Source organism: Tachypleus tridentatus, chromosome 4, assembly GCF_004210375.1.
Source record: "Tachypleus tridentatus isolate NWPU-2018 chromosome 4, ASM421037v1, whole genome shotgun sequence".
In the NCBI taxonomy this organism is placed as follows: domain Eukaryota; kingdom Metazoa; phylum Arthropoda; class Merostomata; order Xiphosura; family Limulidae; genus Tachypleus; species Tachypleus tridentatus.
The window spans coordinates 117778307-117803779 of NC_134828.1; the positions used below are offsets into that span (position 1 = coordinate 117778307).

A 25473-nucleotide genomic window follows, 5' to 3' on the forward strand; every position below is an offset into this window, starting at 1 on the left:
CAGTTTAACCCTATTACTGATTTCTGTAATTGAAGATTAAAGGTTAGTTTGAAGTGAAACAAAAAGCAACACAATAATCTATATGTGATTTCCCACCAAAGGTATCGAAATCCATATCCTATTGTTGTAAGCCCACGAATATACCACTGTGCCATTGACCTATTGGTAAAAAAAATCACAATGATAAGTTTTCAAAACCTTTCTCCTACATGGGTTGAGTCTAGCATTTAACAATCTTTATGTCTGAAATGAAAATCTCTCATAATTAAGACTTCAATAAGTGTTGAAATATTATTCTCATTTAAACTTTCCCACTAATTTCATGAGTTTTATCTAGTTGTGTATAACAGATTCCCAATAAAAAAAATTTTCCCTTTATGTCTGCTCATAGAAACCCAGGTTGATTCAATTTCCTTGTTATTATATTTGATATCCACAACTGCCACAGGATGTAACTCACACTTTACGTCTAAAGGTCTTCCCCCTCTCTTTAATACTCTATCCGTATTAAATAACTTATGACTCTGTACTTCAAAAAACTTCTGTCGTCAAAACGTAAATACGTTTCAGTTACTCCCATTATATCAACATCCATCATTCTTGCCAGTGCTCTAATGTAATCTGTTTTATTTCTTATACTTCTACCATTAGAACAGTAACAATTAAAACTATTCTTAGGACTAGCACTGTTCTTACTTCCTGTGCTAAACGTTTCTCTGCATATTTTATTTACATTCAGTTTATCCTGGCTCTCACCACTATCTAGTCCTAGTTTACAATTTCCCTTTCAGCTGAATAAATAATTCTAGTAAACAAGCCTGCCCCCATCTTTGGACTGATCCAAAAGGTCCAACCAAACAACTTGCTCATTCTTACTTACCTAAGCCTAGCATTTAGCCCTAGTGACCTACTTTTAACTTCATACACACAATTAATTCTGGACAGTATCCCTGCCAAAATTAAATTATAGCCTTTTACTTTAAATGGCTTTGTTGAAAGCCACTTAAAGGTTGAAATTTGTTGCTCTGTACAACAGGGTCATTGTAATTAAATTTTGTCACCCAGCAGCACAGTAGCACATCTGCAGATTCACATTGCTAGAAACTGGGCTTAGATACGCAGATAGCCCATTGTGTAGCTTTGTGCTCAATTCCAAACAAATAAAAATAACTACATTCACTACTTTTAGCTCTGTTAGTATTCTTTTCTGAATGTATTTAATGTATTTCTTACATGTAAAATTTTAATCTGCTCTTGAAATCCTGCTGTCATTACCCTTCATCTCAATAGTTTACCCTTCTTTTTATTTTTTACCTCTACTTTAATTAAGCTAGCCTCCACCTCTTCTTACAATCTCCAAACTCTACATACAAACTGCACATTTTCACTACTAGTAACTAGCATCCTTAAATATATATATCAATCCAGAGTTCCCAAATAAAACCAACAACATTTAACATTACGCTCTTAGCAAAATATAAAGACAAAGAGTCTCTTCTGACTCAGTTTTATAAACCTAGAATAAACAAATATAATTATTGGCTTTTATGATTATTATTTGCTATTTGTCTGATAGGTTGTAATTATCTATAAATAAGTTATTCTAATATCTTTTAACTTGCGTGTGCCAGCACATTACATTTCTATTATCAAGTCAGTTTTTAGTTGTTCTACGTGTCCTTATCGGTTATCAGTGTGTATTAGTTTTTAATGCTTTAACCTCTGATAAAGATATAAACCAAAATATCTGGCTTGAATGAATTTTTGTTTTCTGGAATATGATCAGTCTTTGTTTGTTTGTATTCATTTATTTTTCTTAAAATCAATTACATTTACTACTCCCATAAACTTTGAAGACAACTACTCCATGTCTTTATAAAAAAATGTCTTATTTGAAGATGATTACCATCCTGCCAAAATTTATATTTGTATACCGTAGTCCTACTATTCTCACTGTTAAGTAGGAAAAAAGATGATACGTCAAAACTACCAGTTTCCTTTACAGTCTTAAACACCTCAATCAGACCTTTAACTCTTTTTTCAAAAGAAAACAATTCGAAAGATTTCAACTTTTTCTGGTATGAAAACCTCTACATCCTAGGCAACATTTTAGAAAACCTTCTCTGAGCTCTTTCGAACAATTCAATGTATTTCCTAAGGAAAGGAGCTAAAGACTGAACAGAATACTCCAAATGTGGCCTAACCAATGATTTATAAACAATGAAATTATAATCTCTTTCGACTTGCATTCAATATTTCTGTAGGTAATCGAAAATCCTATTTTCCCTACCATTAGCAACAGCATACAACTTGGATGGCTTTAGAGACTGATCAACTAGTACACCAAGATCCTTTTCCTTCATAACAGTGTTAAAGTTATTCCCATTCAAATTATACTTAATTAAATAAGTATTAGTAAATAATTAAAATCAAACTCTGAAAACCCACGTGAATGATATTGCATTTAATATAAATAAAACCACATGCTATTTATTTCTCCAACTCACTAAATGATACAAATGCTTTTGTAAATGAACAGCTTCCTCCTCTTAATACAATTTGCAAATCTAAGTAATTTATTGTCCACTCCTTCATCAGCATCATTGATGTAAATTAAAAAGAGCAAAAGTTCTAATACTGAATCCTGAGGTGACCTACTTGTGACATTAATACAATTTGACTGAACTCCGTTTGTAATAGCAATCTGCTTTCTTCTATACGGCCATTGTTCTAACCAATTTGCTAAATTATTCGCCACACTTATAGAGATATTTTTACAAGCCTTTTATATGCGCCTTGTCAAATGTTTTCTGAAAATCCAGATACATTAAAACTACACCCTTATTCTCATCTACATAAGCAGTAACCAGAATGTAATCATGTAACCTAAATGAAGTCAAAATTTTCATTTACTAAAACTGTGTTGACTATCCAATAAAATTGTAAGCTTTGTTAAATGAGTTTGCGAAACATCTTTTAAGAGACTTTCCAAAAGATTTCCCATAAATAATTTTTATCACTTCCCTTGGAAAGAGGAATTACATGAGAAAACTTCCGATTCTTTGGTATCTACCCACTATTTAAGAACTGACAAGAAAACAGCAGTAAATGTCTCACGTGTACAAACACTTAGGGAAATGTTATATGATCCAAGAGCCTTATCGTTATTTAAACCTCCCGAATTTTTCTTAACCAGCACAGGATTAATGCAGTCATTTTGTTTGATCTCGTTTATATCAACTGTTTAAGATGTGGAATTATGCTTAAATTTTCGTTATTAAAAACCGAAGAAAAATCAAAATTTAGTAATGTATATATATATTTTTGTAAGGGGTTTATAAAATCGTTATACTAAATTATATATATTATTTCATTTAAAATACACACACACACACACACACATATATATATGACACTTAATATTAATGTCATACGACATGTACAATTGTTGTCGTTCTTTGGTGGCTTGTAAAAGACGAACATACCACAACAATGAGAACTATCGTGTGGCTGGAACATTATTATACACTTTTCTAATTTTTTAAAATATCTAAGAAACACTAGTAATACTGTCTCATGACAGTATTCTGTATATATATATGCAATCAAATACAAAATCAGCACAATTAATTAACTGAAGTTACACAAAAACTAATATTTGTAACATTGTTTAAAATAACACTTTAGGTATGTCGCAATAGGGATTTTTTGTTATTTTTTATTTTGGGAATATATCGACCTCTATCGTAGAATAGCTGTAATTTAATTTGCAGTAGCTATCATTTAACGCGCGTGCTCACGTTTCTTAGTTCTTACTTTGTTAGTGGTATACAAAAAAAGCGATGGAAAACATGGATACTGTTGGTGGTTTCGATGGAAATGGTACATCTAGCCCTGATAATAACTTTGACCTCAGGTACATTGATTTTAGTATTAATAACCGTTTGATACTTTAAGTAAAAGCATTAGCGGTAACGTTGAATATTTTCATTGTTTTTAGTGTTAAGGTGCTCAGATTTTCTATTTAGCTGTTAACGGTTACACAAGTTAGGGTTAAGTTGTCGTTAGGCTTAGCAGTGGGAACTTATTGTTTGTTATAGTGGTAGTGTTGGTTTACATTGGTAGACCTTAGCGGTAATTTGACTGAGCGTATATATGTGGTATTATTCATCATTATTAACAATGTTTTGTAATATATTATATAGATAACAATGGATCGCCTAGTCTTTATTTCACAGTTCAAGGTTGTTGTATTTGTTCGGAGGAATGAACACTGAAATCGCCCATTTCTTTCCAGAGATATTCATTGTTGATTATTATTTTAAGCAGTTTTATTACTTTTTCAGGTTTACATTGAGGTAGGGGTTTCATTTATTTTTAAATGTGTCAATTTACTCACTATTGGATTCGACAGTAGTAAATGGTAAATGACTGGATACAGTGAAACCTGCTAGACCAAAGTAGAGCATCAACATTAGTATCATTTCATGCATCACTGATCTTTATAGGTCCAGCCAAACTAAATTAGAGCATAAACAGAGGTAGTGTTTGCATCACTGATTTGTATTGGTTCAGGAATGTGAAATGACATACTGATTTCAGTTTTAACATTAGATTCTTGACAAGTGATGGACAATGAGTTTCATTATCATTATGCTATTTTTAAAGTGGATTTACAACTTGTGAGAGTTGAATTGCATTGAAATAAATCATCCAAATTTAGCGTGTGTTAATGCTTTAGATGGTTTTGTTTTTGTTGCACAATATTCTTTTTTGTGAGATTTATATATCAGCAATTTCTATTTCATATTAACATTCTTTCATAGCCAGAAACTACAATTATCTTCAACCCCTTAAATTACCAGACCAAGCAGACTTCATCTCAAAAATCTTAAATTTACATATCTCTGAAACCACCCTAATGTTTCTTTTCAATAAAACAATATTTTATCTCATTTTTTATCCTGTCACTGTATGGGTTGATCAGTTTGACTGACCTTATAACCACCAAAACAAATCAATTTAAAATTACCTTTTTTCTTTGGAGAATAATTTCAAATTGTAATGTGAAACTACATTTGTCTGTCCTAAGTATTTTTAAATTTGGTGATGACAAGAAAACCTACTTGTAGAGAAAAATATATGTGTAAAAATGGCTGGTTTGGGTTGAGAAAATTTTTATGTAGAGGAGTGAACAGTGTTTCGACCTTCTTCGGTCATCATCAGGTTCACAAAGAAAGAAAGAGGTAACTGACCGATAGCTGACCACATGTTTGAAGGGGGTGGTATAACCGAGTGTAGGAATGTAGAGGGCGTACTTAGATGTTTGATAATATTTATTAATATAGGTATAAAGGTGTTCCTTTGTATTGGTTTATTTTGGGCTTGAGTTGTTGTATAAGTAAGGCTTCTTTAATTTTGCATTTGTTTGTTTGTTTCTTTATTTAGTATTTGGGTGTTTTCTATGGTTATGCTATGTTTATTTGATTTGCAGTGTTCAAAAACCTGTGAAGGCGACTTTTTGTGTTACCTTTCTTTGTTAACCTGACGATGACCGAAGAAGGTCGAAACGTTGTTCACTCCTCTACATAAATATTTTTTCAACCCAAACCAGCTGTTTATACATATATGGCTTTAAACTTGTATACATCAACTTGTGCTTCAAGTTTATTGTTTATGTGCTATTTAACTGTGTTTAACTACTATTCTCACCATTATAAGTTACAAATTACTTGAACGTGTGGACAAAAACATATACACATTATTGTATTCCACAGTTTGACACTAGTAGACTTGCACTACAACTTCAGTTATGTGTATAATAATAAAAAAACTATCAATAATGATACCTGTAAATTCAGCTTTTGGACCAAGCAACCATTGGAACAGTGCTAACTAAAATATCTAATATAAAAGTATTGATTCACCTGGTAACCTGAGACACTTGAAAAATCATGACAATGTAAGATAAAATGTAGTCCTAATAAAATGTGTTGAAAACATATATGTGTGATTTCATGTTAAGTGAAATGAAAATTGTTAATTACCAGTGTTAAAATGAAGAATGAACTTACATATGTGCCTGTATAAGTAAAATACGAAAATTAATATCAAGATGTTTTGATAAAACAGAGGAGGTCTCATTTAAAATGTGTTTTTTAAAGACATTTCTCATTCTTCATGATTTATTTTCAAAGGGTCGATATTAGTTTTATATTTCTTCAAAGAAAAAAATCAACTGCTCATCTTAATTTTTATTCAGTGGTCTTTTTTTATGATCAAAAATCAGTTTGGAAAAGGAAAACAAGTGGACAGGTAGCTGTAAAAAAGAAGTGGGATGCTAAATGTGTATTTCTTCAATTGGCCCAAAGGAAATGAAACTATGGTATACTGCATAGTAGACTTGCCAAACCATCATATTGTCTTTTTACATTCAGTTCATGATATAAAAACAGGCTATCGCCAATTAACAATTTAAGCCCATCTTTGAGAAGGTGTCAGTTGCAGTTGGGAAGACGTGTATGTATATGTGTTATAACTTAGAAATAAGCTAAAACAAAATAAATTAAACAAAAAAAAAACTGTATTAATTGAAAAGATCCCAGGATTTTTTGTTTTTTGTAGATCTTATTGAGAGATGTAAGAATATATGGTAAAAACCTGAAAAGGCTGAATAACTGGTGACATGGTCAAACTGTGACCTGAAGTAAGGCTATTTTTAGCAAAATCAGGTTACATACAGCTGTATTTTTTTACAGGAGATCATAAACTTTTAATTACAACAATTGCTGATTTATCAACTGATATGTTATAGGAAATTAGAAAAACAAATTCAGCTTTGTATCATATCAAGTCTTAGAGCTATGGCTTATTACATAAACCAATATTTTTTTAAGATTTTGGGTTTTCAGGTGATTTTACTACCTCACTATGCAAATCCTGATAGCAATAAACTTTGACAGAAGTGTAATTTGAAAGACAGAGTTACAGGCTATTCAACTCTCCCAGCACAGGCTTGGTCCATAAGACAGAATTCATAACCATTTGTTCACTTTACAGTTTATATACTACTGACTTTTAGTATATTAAGTGTATCTTCACAATATGTGGTAGACCTTTAGTAAACATTACAATGCTTTTGGACATGAAGAATCGATGAAGTGTTTATACTCTTTGTAATATATCAGTTGTTTGTTTTAAAACTAGTGCTTGTGCAAAGTGATTTTTATTTTAAGATTACTTTTCTTTGTCTCAAAAATATCAAATTTTATTGACATAACCTCTAAAGCTTAAATACATATAACTTTTCCCTTTGTAAAACTTTATCTGTTATCATGTTTATTTGTTTCTTCAACCTGTAGACAACTCATCAAATATAATAAAAAGGAAAATTGTAAAATTAGAAATAAAATGAGCAGTACTGTGTGCTTTTTGTTTAAGAACAAATAAGATGTTAACCATCTTCCGCAAGGAAAGGTTTGTTTCTGTGAATACTGTGAATGTAACTTAATTCTGCAAATAAAATCTATTTCACTGAATTAGAATTCTTATCTGTATCATTTGTTTTTGTTAGTTGTTAAACTATGATAGAAAATTTTAATATTTTTGACTAGTATTAGATATCTGGACAGGTATTGTCTGGCCTTAGAAGACAAAGTTCAGTAAGCATCATTTGTTTGTTAAGAGTTCTATACAGTAATCTAAATTATCTGGTATTGTTTGTGAGGAGAGATCCATGATAATTATAAATGATTATATAGTCTGCTTAAATGTTTTATTCTTTCTTGTGGAAAGATCACGTTCAAGGTCTCCCATTGAACGAAACAAAGAAAGAGACAGAAAGGATTATTCTAGGGACAGAGGTGGGGAAAGACGTCAACATAGACAGACAGGCTACAGACGTGTGTATGTAGCTAATATACCTTTTGAATCTAAATGGACAGATATTAAAGATCTCTTCAGGGAGCAAGGTGAGTTGTATTTGAAATATAGTGTGATACTGTTATGTACATATATAGCTTTAAGGGTAGTTTTTGGTTTTAAACTGAATTGAAGGTTATTATTAGCTCCAGTAGCACTTTCACAGTTTGTTTGTTTGAACTAAATAAAACATTAAATCTTTAGGATAATGTTCATATATAAAATATTGAGGTGAAATGTAACTGGAATCATATAAAGAGGGAGTTGCTGTCTTGTGTGTGAAGGGGTCAGTAGGTGTCGGTTTAGGTCATTATGAGATCCAATAAAATGTAACAGTCTTCAGTTATGTTTTATTCAAGGGTTTAAGCTTGTAGATATATTAAATGTTCTTATTTGCTAAAATTATTTTTATATGCTTGTAAAATGTAATCAGAATTTAAAAAAATACGTTTTAAATTTTATGAGCCAGACCTTTTTGGTTTCTTTATTTTGAAGATAACTTTCTGTTTTTTATCAGTACTACATTACTATCTCGTGCATACAAAATCACTGATAGTTTTAACCTTTACTAAGTGGATTTTTCATCTTTCTTTTGTTAAAGCTAAAGCCAGAAAGATAAGTGACAATAAAAAGGGGACCCCTACACAGTAATTAAACGTGTGCAAAAACGGCTCGTTTGGGTTGAGAAAATATTTTACGTAGAAGGTCTAAACATTGTTCGCTCTTCTACGTAAAATATTTTCTCAACCCAAACGAGCTGTTTTTGCATATATATTTCTCTACAAGTGGGTTTTCTCGACATCACTGAGTAGTTAAACAAATACATTTTGAAAATAATTACAAACTTTTAAATAACTTAAGTCTAGGAGTAAACCAATCTTCTAAACGTGTAATTTGAAACAAAGATAAAGTAATAAAAATCTCGAACTCAAAACAGTAAAATAAATTATAAAGTAATAGAATCTAATCTGAATTAGGAATGTTGACACTCTTAGAAACAGGTGAAACACTAGTGTGATAAATATTAAACAGGTTGCATTCAATTTATTAGAAATAGATGCACATTGAAAAAGACCCAGCATAAGTCTTAAGAACTGCTTTTTCAATAGCCCAATCTATCTTGCACCAAAGTGTGAAACACTTAAGTATCTGACTGTAGAAAATGACATATAGTAGATCTGACAGAACAATACTGCTTAAGCATTTTAATGACATTCACCCTTGAGTTATTATCACAAAATTTCATTTTCCTGACTTCATTTTTTGTGATTTTTTCATTTTTCTTTCTCTGCATATACAATTAAAAGTTAAGTCATCCTTTCCTTTCTCAAGCTAAATTAAGCTTGGTTTTTAATGTTTTTGAACAGTTGGAGATGTTTCTTACGTTGAACTCTTCAATGATGAAAATGGAAAGTTTCGTGGATGTGGGTAAGTAAATCATGATAATGGATGATTAAAGCTAGTCTGTTATAATGTGTTTGGGGGATGGAACTGTGCCATAAGTAAGAAGTTGTCCAGAAAGAGAAAACTTATCACATTTAAACTGTATATGTAGGCATTGAATAATTTAAATATTAGTTAACTTTCTGAATTAATACCTTCAATCCAGTTCTGGATACAGTTAACTTGTATAAAGCATGCTCAAAATGGGTGAGAATTTTTCCTTGGGAAATCTTAAAAGATTATAAAAGAGTTCCAATGACAAAATTAAAACATTTCAGCTTTATGAATTTTTATTAGAAAAAGAAAGACAAACAGATGCGAACTTCTGGCATAAGTAATTAATGTTTATTCTTGAATATATTCAAGTATCTGATAAACCAGCAATTAGTATGATACACAAATGTTTAACTAGTGTGTTTTCAAGTAAGCAATTGAAATGGTAATTATTAGTTACTGTTGTGATTTAGGATTGTTGAGATGAAAGATGAAGCTGCAGCACAGAAAGCTATTGATGTACTGCATAGATTTGAATACAAGGGAAGAAGTCTGGTTGTGAAAGAAGTAAGTGTTGAACATTAAGAATTATTAATAAGTTTGTAGAAGCATAGTTTAACTCACTAAATTATCCAGAGGAACCTATATTTCATCTGTTATTGGTTTTATCATTATGCTTTTGTTATAGTTCAGTAAAATGCATGTATTTAGAACAGCACGTGTGTTCCTCATAACAGTTAATACTGTATCGTTGTATCTAGAGCAGGATGATTCAGTGATTAATAAGTGTTTCCAACTTTTATTTCTAGTCATCAAAAAAATAATTAACTGATCTAACTTCTGGCTATAATTGTTTGATTATTTCTACTGTACAAGTGATCAGAATATTACCATCATATTTAACTGTTATTAAACACCAAACTACATAATGGAGTGTCACATTATGAGTTTAGTTCTTCTCACCACTACACTTCCTTGCCCGGTATTTATTGTTACGAAGCTACTAATGCTTTCTGACAGTATTGCTAATTTTAAGGTGCTGATTATAAGGAAGACAACTGGCTAGCAACACCGACTGCTAGCTTTGGCTAATAGTGTAAATTTACTGGTGTATTATGTTCCATGTTTGTTTCTAATTAATAACTGTGATTCTTTAACTCTGCTGACACTGCCTAAGCCCACTGGATCAAACTTCTAAAGTCACTACTAGTAACTTCTAATGTATTAAATGTATCTTCATAAACTTTGATAGGCATTTGGTACACATTACAAGGCTTTTATACATAAAGTCAGGTTTTTTAATGAAGTATTTTTTATTAATATTTGTTCATGAAATTGTTGATTTTGTAACTAGTACAAGAGTAAAGTGATTTTCATTCTGAGATTAAAGATACTTTCCTTTGTCTCGGAAATCTCATATTTCACTTGTATAATCACTGGGAGGTTCAACTGTTAAATATATCCCACATATATTGTTTATTTTACTTTCAGTGCCTAAAGTTAAACCCACTGTAAACAGTTAATATCACGGACCATTATGGCATATGTTTTAGCCTGTACTCTATTTAGTTCATTAGTCAGTAACTATTTCTTAGCACCACTGCCATCATGAATTAAACATTTCATGCTTTAAAGCTGTAATAAATTGCTATATATATATTTGTGTGTGTGTGTGTGTGTGTGTGTATATATATATATATATAAAACTAAAGGTTTTATATCTTGTGTTTTAAACATTTGTTCCATAAATCTTGATTGTACATGTAATATTGTTTGATTAGGTTGTCTGTAATGTGAATATAACTTGGTGTGTTCTTTAAAATATTCATTTTATTAAATTGTAATAAATCTTATGTTTCAGTATGTGTAATAAGTTCCTTATGAAATTATAAGACAAAATGTTGATTATTAAAAGATTTCTCTTTTACTGGAGTTGTCATAAATTAATCAAAGATACTGTCTCCATTTAATTTTATTATTATTTAATATCACTGTAATTTCTGTTTATTATTATATTAGGATGATGACGTGGAAAGAGATCGATATGGACGACCATTAAAGGGCTCCAGAGAAAGAAATGTCTCTCTGAGTAACAGCTTTGCAGGGGGAATGGACGTAGGTCTGGCAGGGATAACCAGTACTTCATCCTCCCAGTTTAACACCTATGGATTAAGTCCTCAGTTTCTCAGATCACTTGGAATAGATGGACCTTTGTGTAACAGAGTATTTGTTTCAAATGTATGTCCTTTGTTTTTTAAGAATACCTAAATACTCTAAACATTCTGTTTTTTCTCTCTGCATGTTTCTTTCTTAACTACAAATTAAGATATAACATTTATTGGGAATCCATAGAAACTGGTGCTGCTCTAAAAATGTTTATATTGAATAATAAATAAAATTATTCATACATTATAAGAAAACAAACTTTGCTTTCTTTAATGAATAAAATTTTGATTTAACTTGCAACATGGACTCACTCGAACTGACCAACAACATGACCACTTTATACTTTTTCTTTGCAACTAACTTTGCCTTCACAAAAATTGGTAGACTTTCAGTTAGCATTACATGTCTTGTATATACAGGATTTCATAGTGAAGTATTGGTATTAAGGGTTTGTGTGTAATTTTTTAAATTTCATAGTAACATTTCAAGCATGTTTTTGGTGTTTCTTCATCAATAAACTGTCTTTTATTTTTTCTTTACCTTAACTGTACAAGGTTGGTCAATTTGATTAGCCTAGTAACCACCAAACCAAAAATGAAATTAATCTAAATTACCGTCTGTTCTTTCTAGAATAACTAAATTGTAATATGAAACCACATTTGTTTATCTTATAGCTTTAAACACATAACAGTAAACATTGTTTATTGTTTTATTGCCCTTTTGAATGATGTCTTAACTACTTGAACAACTTAAGTTATGAATCACTTGGAATGTGTAGCTGATATCACACTTGAATTACATTACTTACAAGTTGCTCAGAACATTTCGTGTGTGTGTATCATGAGAAAATTGTATTGTACTTAATTTAACCTTAATATGTTTCTGTTTTTACTTTTATAGGAAGGTACACAACAAACAAGAAATGAGTACTTACCTGGGTCTTCTTTCTTTCTTTGGCTGTCAGTGACAGTTAAACTTGCTTTTTTATACTAACGGTAATAGTGCATTAAATTTTTAGTTAATTAAATAATGCACCACAAAACATAGAATGATAATATGAGAAAAACAGACTGTGTCTCATAACTCATCAATATTTTTCTTTCCCTCTTACTATGTGACAAGAACTGTTACTAATTCATCTAAGCTAATTGTTGTTTTCCTTGAGAATGAAGGTTGTTCTGAAAGACAAATTAACACAGTAAACAATATAGCATGTCATTTGATAGAAGAAATCCTCAGTTTGTTGTTGTTTAAATGTGATAGAAATATTGACAAATCCTGAAAGAGAGGATATGACAGGTGGATGTAACAAGAGAGGGATATGACAGGTGGATGTAACAAGAGAGGGATATGACAGGTGGATGTAACAAGAGAGGGATATGACAGGTGGATGTAACAAGAGAGGGATATGACAGGTGGATGTAACAAGAGAGGGATATGACAGGTGGATGTAACAAGAGGGGATATGACAGGTGGATGTAACAAGAGAGGTCTGTTTTTTTTATTTGATTCTCTTTCCAAGGCTACAAAAATAATTCTTTATCTGAATGATGATAAAATTGTAGTAATTAATTTTCATTGAATGTTTTATTTCTAGGAGGTGTAGTAAAAACATTAGAGAGAAAGGGGTACCTAGAAAAAATTACAACATTTCTACACGAGGAAATCTGGGGCTTTTTTTTTAATGTTGCTTTATAAGGCTAAAATCTTAACTTGTGTACTATTAAAACTTGAATTATTAGATAGTGTTTTAAGTTATACTCATTGGTATAAAGTGGTTAAGTTAAATTAATTTTTGAACATCACAAATCCTGTTATTTTACATTCTTTATATTTTGAAAGTGAGAAAAATATTTTTGATATTAACTGTTTTTGTCATGGGCAGCTTTTTCTGTACGAGTTTTTTTGACATAAAAAAAAGTCAGTAATCCAATTTTATATGAGAATTGTGACATTTTCTTTCTAGATATCCCCTCTTCCAATTCATTTCCCAGTTATCCAAGAAGTATAAAATTGAATGTAAATTATGTATTAAATTCCATCATTCATTAGCAAAGCGTGATCTTCATAGCTGTGAGTTGTATTTTGTTGCAGAGAAGTAAAATAAAAACCTGTGCCCCTTTTGTAACATCCACTTTCACATTTAAAATTATGTATAATTTATAACCAACAGAAAGTCAAGACTAATCTATAGAATGACATATTGCATTATTTTCTATTCAGAAAATTCACAGTTGCATTCTGAATTCAATTATTATTCTCGAAGGAAATGCATCTGCAAGCTTAAATGAATTTTTGATGGCTCATGTGGAAAAAAGTAAGAAAAACTGGGATGGTTATGCTTTTTGCATTCTATTATTGTTTTTAGGTGGGTTTTTAATTCAATGACATTCTTCAGTGTTGTACTGACATTAGTATATAAAAAAATGAATGGTTCATAGTTATCAGCAACAAAAAAGACTTAGATAAGTGCTTTATTTTTTGTACTGACATTAGTATATAAAAAATGAATGGTTCAGAGTTATCAGCAACAAAAAAGACCTAGATAAGTGCTTTATTTTTTGTACTGACATTAGTATATAAAAAATGAATGGTTCAGAGTTATCAGCAACAAAAAAGACCTAGATAAGTGCTTTATTTTTTGTACTGACATTAGTATATAAAAAATGAATGGTTCAGAGTTATCAGCGACAAAAAAAGACCTAGATAAGTGCTTTATTTTTGTACTGACATTAGTATATAAAAAATGAATGGTTCAGAGTTATCAGCAACAAAAAAGACCTAGATAAGTGCTTTATTTTTTGTACTGACATTAGTATATAAAAAATGAATGGTTCAGAGTTATCAGCAACAAAAAAGATCTAGATTAAGTGCTTTATTTATTTACGAGGATGTATAGATGACGTGTTTTTTTATATCCAAGGCACTATGAATTGATAAATTATATATTCAGACAAATGTATAGAAAAAAATGCTTTGGTAAAAAAAATCTGTACAAAAGACAATGTTTAACTGAAAGTCTGCCAAATGTTGTGTAGATATACCTTCAGTATTAAAAGTTTAGTATGGATATTGTAATGAGTACTCACTTGTTACCATCTTGAGTCAATTTGAACAAACTCGTACCAATATTGTAGAATTTTAATTTTAAGAGTAAAATGTAGCAGTTACTGATAATACGTCGTCTCTGTTTTATACTGTCTTATAACAGCTGGAATACAAAGTAACAGAAGAAAAACTAGAAGATATATTTAAGTTAGCAGGGAAGATCTCCAAAGTAGACCTAAAAAAAGACAAAGATGGAGGAAGCAGAGGCTGTTGTGTTATCTCATATGAACATCCTGCTGAGGCTGTGCAGGCAATTTGTATCCTTTTATTTATTACTTCTCCATTGTTAATGTAAACCATTGTAATTCTGTTCAACAACTTAATAAATATGGTAATGATTGAATTCTAGTTTTAACAAGTGTTATCTGTAACTTGCACACCTGAAAAAAAGGTAAGTTGAGTGTTTGTTCTTCAGATGTTAATGAAGTTAATTGTTTTAATAACTGCAGTAATTGTTGTGAAAATACAAATATTTTTTCTGTGATAATTGTTTTATGATGAGCTCACTCATATTTGCTTAACAGTTTGCAAACAACAACTGATAAATCATATTTGATTTTTTTTTACAGATAATGCACATAAAATTGTTATTGGATGTCAGAAAGACTGGAATCTATGAACAAATCACTGTTTCAAGCATGAAGTACAATTTTACTAAAAATAACATGGAATTTTTAAGAATCATTCATAGATGGGATAAATTCACTGGAGTAATGAAAGACTTCAGATATGTACTTTATGTAACATGAAACATTTTCAGCAATAACTTAGAGATGTAACTATAAAGTTCTTATAATCAGGTTACACCTATCACAAGGTTGTTGTGTACCACTTTTTCTTGTGCATGGTAAAAATGAACTGTGGCTATTCTTGTTTGCTCTCTCATTACAGGCTTGGTTGAATCAGCCATGTTTGTGACCCCAAAATGATTTTTATAGTTACCATACTGTAACTTCTAATATGTTTTGTGTATCTTCATAAAATTTTAAAAGGTTTTAGTAATTATTAACCCTCTTGCTGTGGATATATTTTTCTGATTGTTACAATGTTTTTGAGTTAAATTCAAAATTTAAACAACTTTCTTTCCATGATATGTGAATACATTTCAAATAAAAATATAGCTAATAATTGTGCTTTTAATAACATACAAGATGTTCTTAATCTTATAATGAAATATTTTATCAAAATCCTTTTAGTCTGAGAATTGACGTTTTCTCTAGACATCTTCTCTTCTGTAATTTACCAACCCTCAAAGAAATATAAAATTTAATGGCAATTATGCTTTATAATGTCTGGTAATTATGCTTTATGTCATCATTGATCAGCATAATATTCATATTCTTTAACTTTATTTGGTTAGAGTTGTCAAATAGAAAATCTTACCATTTCCTTGCTCACCTATCCAATTTTCTCTTTCACAAATTAGTTCTTTTAATACTATATTATTTATAAATAACAAAGGAGGTTTTTGTTTGCCAGACAACATATTTATTATTACATTGCTTTCTGTATAAAGAATTGTCAATTTCTCTTTCAAAGTTTTTTCCCTAAGGGAAACATGACAACAAGCTTAGGTTAAATTTTAATGTTTCTTGTGTAATTAGAAAGCCAGAAAATTTTTTATAGTTATGAAGAATTCTGGTTTTTGCAGCTATTATTATATGTTCTTTGGTTTGTCTTTTAATTAAATGAAAATTAGTTGAAGCACCGCTATTAGTATAAAGAATGTTTAAATATCATTGACAGTGAACAGCAAGAAAATAAATACCAGTGTAAAGCAAAGTAATATAACATATATATTAAAGCCTTGTCTTATTATAAATAATATACTATTACATATAAGAAAGAACTTGACAATGTCTGAAAGAATGTGACATTGAGCAAAACAAGAGAGGGCTTACTCTTTAACAAGATACATTGAATACTATGAAAATAATGTTTTGTCTGAACAATAACAGCACTGTTCCAGTTCATATTTCTCAAATTTTGAATGTAACCCACTAAAACCTCATGATGTGTAGAAAAAGATGCCTGTATGGAAGGTGTTCTTTTTTATTTGGTTTGCAGAGTTGAATTTTGAAGAAACTTGTTAGTATTTTAAGTGTACTTTACATTATATATAAAATAACATATCTAAAGTAGTTGAATAAGGAACGTTTTGGTTGTTGAAAGAAACTGTATAAGTAAAATCATAGTAAATTTACATGCAAGGTTATGTTATAACTTCTTTTCTTTTAACTTTAAAAAATATATAAATTATGTCCTTAATTATTATTCAGCTATGTTTAATAACCAGAAGTTGTACAGTCGTACTATGAGTGTTCGCATGGTAAGTAGTTATATTAGTTGTAAGGTTCGATGAGTGAAATCAAAGGAGACTTGTGTTTTAATATGTTAACCACACTATTTGTCATATCCAGTATAAGAAGGCCTTTTTTTTAGTTCCAAATTCATCAGTTTGACTAGAATACAACATTGTAGTAGGCTAAAGTGATATTCATCTAGATTTCTTATGTCATGTTAATAACTTGCATATTTGTATCACATTTTGGGTATATACCATTTATCTCAAGTATTTTGATTTTAAGATACAAAATGGAAAACATCTAAGCTACATCACAAGTTCTTGGATAACTTTAAAAAGTACTTTGTCTCAAAAATTAGTTTCATTCTTACAATAAAGATGTTTTATTATTCTCAGGAAGTGTTGGCTTAAGATTTGTTTCATCAATATTTAATCTTGTACTACATCCAAAAAATAGAAGTTAGAGGTGTTTGTACAGTAAAATTTTATTTTCTATTAGTGGCACCACAAGTTAACTTATGGTAAATTGTAATTGCACATATTAAATGAAATTAATACTTTGTGACATATTTATTATCCTGACTTGTCTGGACCATATCTCGTCCATTTTGTGTAATATCAAACTTTTTAAACATTTTTCTCTGTTTTAGAAGCCACACTGTTTTTAATCTTTAATTACAGAATTATATGTGTGAAGTCATGATATTCTTCTAAGATATTACTTTTAGATAATGTGAAGACATTGTAAATAATTTAGTTTTTTTTTTTTACTGTCTTATATCTCTTGAAAAGATATTTTGTTTTCAACAAAGCATGCTTCAAATATGATATATAAGTTTCTATCTCAGGACAAAATGAATGATGACCTTGAAGGTTTACCACCTAAGCTGCCAAGTAAGTTTGCTTGTTTTAACTGCTGGTGTATCTTAAAATGTAACAGTGAATATCACATGATGTAGAGTGTTGAAAAATTCCAATAGTTATTTATACTGTAAGCTGAATGTCTTTAGGTCTCTGTACTCTTGTACAGATATACAAAACCTGTTTTTCTCTGTGAACAATACAGGGGTCTGTTGCTAAAAGGGCCCCGTACTAGCTAGTCTGCTAGTGCACTTTCTAAGGGCTATATTTGAGATACCTATTATTTGTGGCATCGGTAGCTGTGGCCTACTGATGTGTTATCCTGTCATAATATACTGACCACATGACCTATACTGTCTTAATCTGGGTGCACCCCTCATGAAGCAGAGACAGTTAATATCTAATAACTAGAATACACTTTACAAATATCAATGCCAGCAAAAAAGAAAACTGTTATCTTAACAGTAAACAGTTGCTAGTCTTTCAAAACCAGTCTTTTTCTTTGCAGTATTTTGGTCATTTCCCATTAAGGCCTTTTACATAAGGAATCATTGATGCATAAACTTGCCAACTTTAAGTAGGATTAGTGTAATTTCCTACAAAAAAGTCAAATTTGAAATCTACAAGTTTAAAGTATGCAAATTTAAACAAACCTCAATATTATTTTGTTTTTGTGAGTAGTGTGTTATTATTATTATTAGTGCTAGACATGCTGAAGAATTTTGTATCTGTTATCAAATTAAATATTTCTTTCAGATATGTGTAATAGAAGTTATAATTAAAGAATGTTATTTCTTGTATGTTTTTTTGTTTCCATGTCATTTTATTATACTTTTTTTAACTGTGAAAGGGTGACTGCCCACAATTAGAAACCTAGTGTTTGGGTATATTTGTGGACTAATAATTTATGCTAATTAGTGTGTCATTATTCACTTGCTTAAAGTGTGTATACATACATGTAATTAATATTGGTCATTGTGAATTAGTAGTTCAAACAGAAATTATCACCTACATGCATTATTGATGATGAGAAACCCACTTGAAATAAAAATGTATCCCATAAGAGCTTGTATGGGTATTAACACTTGTCAGTAACCAGAGAACAATGTTTTGACTTTCCTAGATCATGTTCAGGTTAACAAAAAACCTCAAGATGACCTGGAATGGTTGAAACATTCTCCTGATTATCAGTAAAAATGTTAATACTTATATCAGCTGTTCTGAGATGCACCTTCATGCATTCTTGTCTTATACGACCTTAGATAATTCTTTCTTTACCAGGTGGTCTTCAAGGAATTGGTAAAGGTCTGGGATCAAATGGGCAGCCTCTTAATATTTCCAGTAAGTATTTAGTAAACAGTGTGAACAGTGTGTTTGTTTCTATACATTTGACAATGGTCTTGAAAAAAGATGCTGTTTTTCTGATAAACATGTTTGCTATGTATTAAAGCAAGGTTCAAATAGCTTAAAAATTCTTAAGTCCAAGTATTGTATAAAATATCTATAATAATGTATCCTTTAGTTTCATATGATAAACCTGAAGATGACCTAAGAAGGTCAGAATTTAGTTTTTCATTAGTTTTGTGAGGTCAGTCATTATTTTCATCAGAACAACTCATTCAACTTTTCTGTGGTTTCCAAAAAACATCTTTTTAATCTTTTCTCCACTGTAAAATTATTCTGTTAATGTTGTATTACTCTATCAACGTAATGCAGTAAGTGTTGAGTGCAAGGCCAAACAGTGAGTAAAGGGAAAATGACACTTGTTATATTACTTAGTGTGTAATGTAAATCTGTTTGGTTGAATTGAACACTATTATCTGATCTTTCATCATAAAAGTTCAGTAGAAAGTAGTCAGACAAAGATGAACTGAGAATTTAAGTTAGAATATAGAAAGTTTGTTAGATCACTTGTAAAAAGATTTGTGAAAGCAAGGCCAGGCTTACATGTAGTTTTGTTTGCAATAGCCCTAAACTGATTTAAACTGTGGGTAGGTTTTATGTGTTTTTTTCAAATTGCTTTAAAAAAATACTTCTGTGATCAACTGAAACATGGTGTGTTTAACCATTAATACAACTACCATCAACATTTATTCTTTTAAGAGAATTACAGAAATTTCAAATTCTTTTGCAAACATGCTTTCTAATCTTTAGCAAAGAAGTTGAATGGCTGTTTCCAATGTTTTAATGGTTTGTTCTTCCACTTCGTTTTGCTGCTAAGTAAATCTACAGGTACTTGGATGAGTTTCCAGTTGGCAGAATTAATTTCTTTTTGATCCTACTTCTCAATCTTCAAGAACATTTTTTGGAGATGGATACACTGAACAGTATAATGAGGGAGTGGGGTAATGAACCAAGAAGTTGTCACTTGTCACATACATTTGTGTTACTGGGGAACCTTAAAACAGATCAGTTGTAGCATACATTTGTGTTACTGGGGAACCTTAAAACAGATCAGTTGTAACATACATTTGTGTTACTGGGGAACCTTGAAACAGATCAGTTGTAACATACATTTGTGTTACTGGGGAACCTTGAAACAGATCAGTTGTAACATACATTTGTGTTACTGGGGAACCTTGAAACAAATCAGTTGTAGCATACATTTGTGTTACTGGGGAACCTTAAAACAGATCAGTTGTAACATACATTTGTGTTACTGGGGAACCTTGAAACAGATCAGTTGTAGCATACATTTGTGTTACTGGGGAACCTTGAAACAGATCAGTTGTAGCATACATTTGTGTTACTGGGGAACCTTGAAACAGATCAGTTGTAACATACATTTGTGTTACTGGGGAACCTTGAAACAGATCAGTTGTAGCATACATTTGTGTTACTGGGGAACCTTAAAACAGATCAGTTGTAACATACATTTGTGTTACTGGGGAATCTTGAAACAGATCAGTTGTAACATACATTTGTGTTATTGGGGAACCTTGAAACAGATCAATTGTAACATATATTTGTGTTACTGGGAAACCTTGGAAAACAGGAAGTGAAATTTTCAAACCTTCACAAAAATTTTTGGGATATTATAAAGATTGTGTGTAAACAGCTTTATTGGATGTAAAATTAAAAAATATTATTAATAAAAATGGTATTGTAGGTTTAAAGAAAGTTATCTTATGTTTGTTGGATGTAAAACTATAATTATTACATTATTATTATTAATAAAAATGGTATTGTGGGTTTAAAGAAAGTTATCTTATGTTTGTTGGATGTAAAACTATAATTATTACATTATTATTAATAAAACTGGTATTGGGGGTTTAAAGAAAGTTATGTTTGTAGGATTAGCTTTGTTGGATGTAAAACTATAATTATTACATTATTATTATTAATAAAAATGGTATTGTGGGTTTAAAGAAAGTTATCTTATGTTTGTAGGATTAGCTTTGTTGGATGTAAAACTATAATTATTACATTATTATTATTAATAAAAATGGTATTGTGGGTTTAAAGAAAGTTATCTTATGTTTGTAGGATTAGCTTTGTTGGATGTAAAACTATAATTATTACATTATTATTATTAATAAAAATGGTATTGTGGGTTTAAAGAAAGTTATCTTATGTTTGTAGGATTAGCTTTGTTGGATGTAAAACTAAAATTATTACATTATTATTATTAATAAAAATGGTATTGTAGGTTTAAAGAGAGTTATGTTTGTAGGATTAGCTTTGTTGGATGTAAAACTATAATTATTACATTATTATTAATAAAAATGGTATTGTGGGTTTAAAGAAAGTTATCTTATGTTTGTAGGATTAGCTTCATTGCTCTGAAAATTCCAATCATTTATTGAGAAATATTCCAATATGTTATATACTCTAGATTTTAATTATGTGGATGGATTTCAAATTTTTAATTAGAAAACAGTTTTCAACATACGAAGTTAACTTTAGTGTAAATATGTTGTTTACTGTGACTAGATTTCAGGAATATCTATTATTAAACATTTTTCTTCAGTATAAAATTGAGTATTTTGTGATGTTCATATGAATCCTTGTATTGTTGAGTTTTAATTGTATTGTGATGTTTGTACGAATCCTTGTATTGTGGAGTTTTGATCGTATTGTGATGTTTGTATGAATCCTTGTATTGTGGAGTTTTAATCGTATTGTGATGTTTGTACGAATCCTTGTATTGTGGAGTTTTGATCGTATTGTGATGTTTGTACGAATCCTTGTATTGTGGAGTTTTGATCGTATTGTGATGTTTGTACGAATCCTTGTATTGTGGAGTTTTGATCGTATTGTGGTTTTATTTTTAGGTTTGGTTGCTGCTGCCAGTCTTGGAGCAGGAATGCTTGGAGGTGGTCTTGGGCTCATGGGGTTGAATACAGGTTATTTATTGACTTTCAGATACATCACGTAATTCATGACTAGTTTTTAAGATACATAAGTGGTAGTGACATTATTGAACAGCTGTTTATAAACTTTTCTACTTAATGTAAATTATAAACTGTGATAGCCCCTTATCACATGGTGCACTAACTTATGAAAGTGAAGCATATAGTTTGTTTTAAAGTATTTGTAATTGCATCTAGGTTACATAACTTATTTGCTTGGAAATAAATAATATACAGATTTAATTAACATGAACTTTAAACTATACTTGATGTGTTTATAAACAATAACCTTCATAACTGTGAGAAACAAAAATGTCTAGCACAACTTTATGGTTTAGGGACAGTTCAGCTAAAGACATTTCAAACAGTATATAATATTAAGGGTAATTATTGTAAGTTATTTTTTGATAGCATTACTTCATGTTGTTTACATCTTGTTGTAGTTGAATACTGTTCGAGTCAAATATTATATAGATAGTTGATACTAAAGATATTTAACCTCCACAGAAGAAATGACATACTGCTAAAATATTAGTCAAGACCTGTGTAAGCACAGTAACATCTGTGTCAGTCTGAATGTTTAGTGAGAAGTTGGTGTCTACAAAACTGATTGTATTTATTCCTCATGTTGTAATAAATCAGTTGATCTTTTCAGATGAAAGTATGCTGCTAGCCTTGAAAACATAATTAATGATACTTATAGTATTGTAGGATGTGGTTATAATGACGTTATTTTTGGTCTTGAAACAGTTGATACATATAGTATCTTAAGATGTTATAATGACTTTATTTTTAGTCTTGAAAGAATTAGTGATACAGTATTGTGGGATGTTATAATGACTTTTTTGGTCTTGAAACATGATTAATTATTCTTATAGTATCATAGGATGTTATAACGACATTATTTTTAGTATTGAAACAGTTGATACATATAGTATGATAGGATGTTATAAGGACATTATTTTTGGTCTTGAAACATGATACAGTGTATTTCAATATATAGTGATTTAAGTAACTTTGTTGAAGTGTAATTAATGATACTTATTGTATCTTAGGATATTATAATGACTATTGTTGCCAGTTCTTATGTTTTTAGCATATTAATTGATATTGGTTTTGTCAGAAATCATGAATTTTTGAAATTAAAGCTCAGGACAAAGTAAATGCATGCTTTTATATATGTAAAGTGTTACAGTTTTGACTATTATGAAAACTGAAAATAGGTTACATGAATATTTCAGTGAGATATATAAAATTATCTTTAATGTACTTAAATAAGTTCTCAAATCTTTCTTGTTAAAGATTTAAAATGAGTCATTCTCACTGATAACTGTAGCTACAAAATGAGTCATTAGTTAAAATGAGTCATTCTCACTGATAACTGTAGCTACATAATTTTCACCGTCACATTACTTCTCACCAACTGTGAATTATAAACATTGCTTTTTACATTAGATTTGAAAATACCAAAAAACTTGTTTGCTTTGTAGTAGTTGATTGTTCTTTGTCAGAGCAATATTAAAGATTGTGAGGTAATTAATAAATCCATATTATGTGAGCAAGAAATGTTTGTCAGAATTGGCCAACTCTGACCATTTGGACAGGCACTTTACCTGGCATGGTTATAACCTTTTTAACCTTGGAGAACTTACACAAGTATTCAAGTTTGTTTTGCTAGCTTTTCCTTCAGCAGTTTTAGTGTTATGACATAAAACCTTGGATCAGACTTGCTTATATGTGTTGTTATTAATTGTGTACAAGAAACAAATGTGGTTTGAATGTACTTCACTATTAATCCTGTACTTTTGAAAGGTTATATAGTTTTTGTTTGTTTTTTTTAATTAATATTTTGAACCCTTATATTTTCCTAAAATACTGTGCTCCTATTAAATGGAGATTTTGATGCTATGTGGTGAAATTTGACTAATGGTAAACTGTCAGTAACAAGGTTTAGTGCCACAAGTAATTTGTCACTAATGTACTATGGATATACTGAATGTATAGAATGATTGTATTTGCATTTTTTACTTGAAATAATGTAATTGGATTGAATAACCCATAATATATTACCTTTCTACAAATCAAATAGCTGAATTTTTGTTTGCTTTTATTGTATAATATTTAGCATTTAAACCTTAAATGAGGAGAGTATTGACATAATGTGAAAACATATAAAAAGTTAAACAAATTAGATTAATATTAAAACAATAGAGCATGAATAATAAAATGTATTATAATGAAACCTGCTGTTAGTACTAATTTTGTTTTTATATTAGAAATGTGATACTGATGTATAACTTTACAGGAGTAAGTGGAATGGGTACTGGTGGCTTAGCTAACATGATGAGTAACACAATTGGGACCCAGCCAGTTGGAGGTTTGGGAGATCAGGGAATAATGAATTCTGGAATGGCTGGAGGCCTGTCTGGAACAATGGGAACTGGTTTGAATATGGCTTCAGCAGCAGGACTTGGGATGAATAATGCTGGTGGTAGTAACCTGATGGGTGGATTTGACCTTGGCACTGGAGGTTCTGGGAACTTGGGAGGTCGAATGAAAAATTATACAGATATAGAGTGCCTTGGTTTTGAAAACAATTTAAGAAGCTCTGATACTGTCACTGTCAAAAATGTGAGTTGTGCTAGTGATAACTGTTAAAGTCGAAGTCACTGCTAGCTACTTAAGATCTTGGGCTCAAGGTTTATTCCATTTTGTTATGATATAGATCACAATTTTCTGTTTTAATTTTTCAAAACACCATCTGAGGATTTGAATTGTTGGATATTAAAACTATTTAATTTTGACCAGCAGAAATAACTGCAAGCAGGTTTAGTGATGAAATTATCATCAGACTAGCAACCTTTCTTAATGTAGCAGAGCTCAGTTTGTTGAATTTACATATGTTACTTTATGATTGTAATTATCTTTCTTTATCAGCTTTCATGCAAAATGAGAATAGTAAAAAACCTAGCAATATTGATGTTTCTAATGATTCAAGTAATCCTTGTAAATAAAAACTATGAACTATAATATTTTAACTTATAACACTTCATTAAAGTGATAAATGCTTTACTGGCAAAATAGTTGTAATTAAATTATGTTTAAATTTTAAGCTGTAAAAGATTGTTTGTAAAACATCAAAAGGAAGCAGTTTGATATGTATTTAAAAAAGGTAACTGATAATCGACACTTGGATGGTCATGTACATCTACATGACAATAGTATTAAGAAACTTAATAGTATTAGTCATGACAACATTATAAAAGGAATGTAATAACTATTTAAAATCTCTATTCTTTTGATGTTCCCATTTCAGACAGTCCT

General features: G+C 30.1%; 1 protein-coding gene across 3 annotated transcripts in view; it reads left to right on the forward strand.

The window, feature by feature from the left end:
* Positions 1 to 3768: 3768 nt before the first annotated feature.
* LOC143249942 (myelin expression factor 2-like) overlaps positions 3769 to 25473 on the forward strand; it is a 48303-nt gene continuing 26598 nt past the window's right edge. For all 3 annotated transcript variants that reach the window (XR_013028047.1, XR_013028046.1, XM_076500563.1), the window contains exons 1-11: positions 3769 to 3916; positions 7795 to 7970; positions 9288 to 9348; positions 9831 to 9924; positions 11377 to 11595; positions 14735 to 14888; positions 16911 to 16960; positions 17785 to 17830; positions 19079 to 19138; positions 22072 to 22143; positions 24455 to 24780. Coding sequence is in view for 1 of the 3 variants with exons in the window: in XM_076500563.1 (XP_076356678.1) it covers positions 3843 to 3916; positions 7795 to 7970; positions 9288 to 9348; positions 9831 to 9924; positions 11377 to 11595; positions 14735 to 14888; positions 16911 to 16960; positions 17785 to 17830; positions 19079 to 19138; positions 22072 to 22143; positions 24455 to 24780 (1332 nt within the window). In the remaining 2 variants the exon portion in view is untranslated. The remainder of the gene's footprint in view (positions 3917 to 7794; positions 7971 to 9287; positions 9349 to 9830; positions 9925 to 11376; positions 11596 to 14734; positions 14889 to 16910; positions 16961 to 17784; positions 17831 to 19078; positions 19139 to 22071; positions 22144 to 24454; positions 24781 to 25473) is intronic.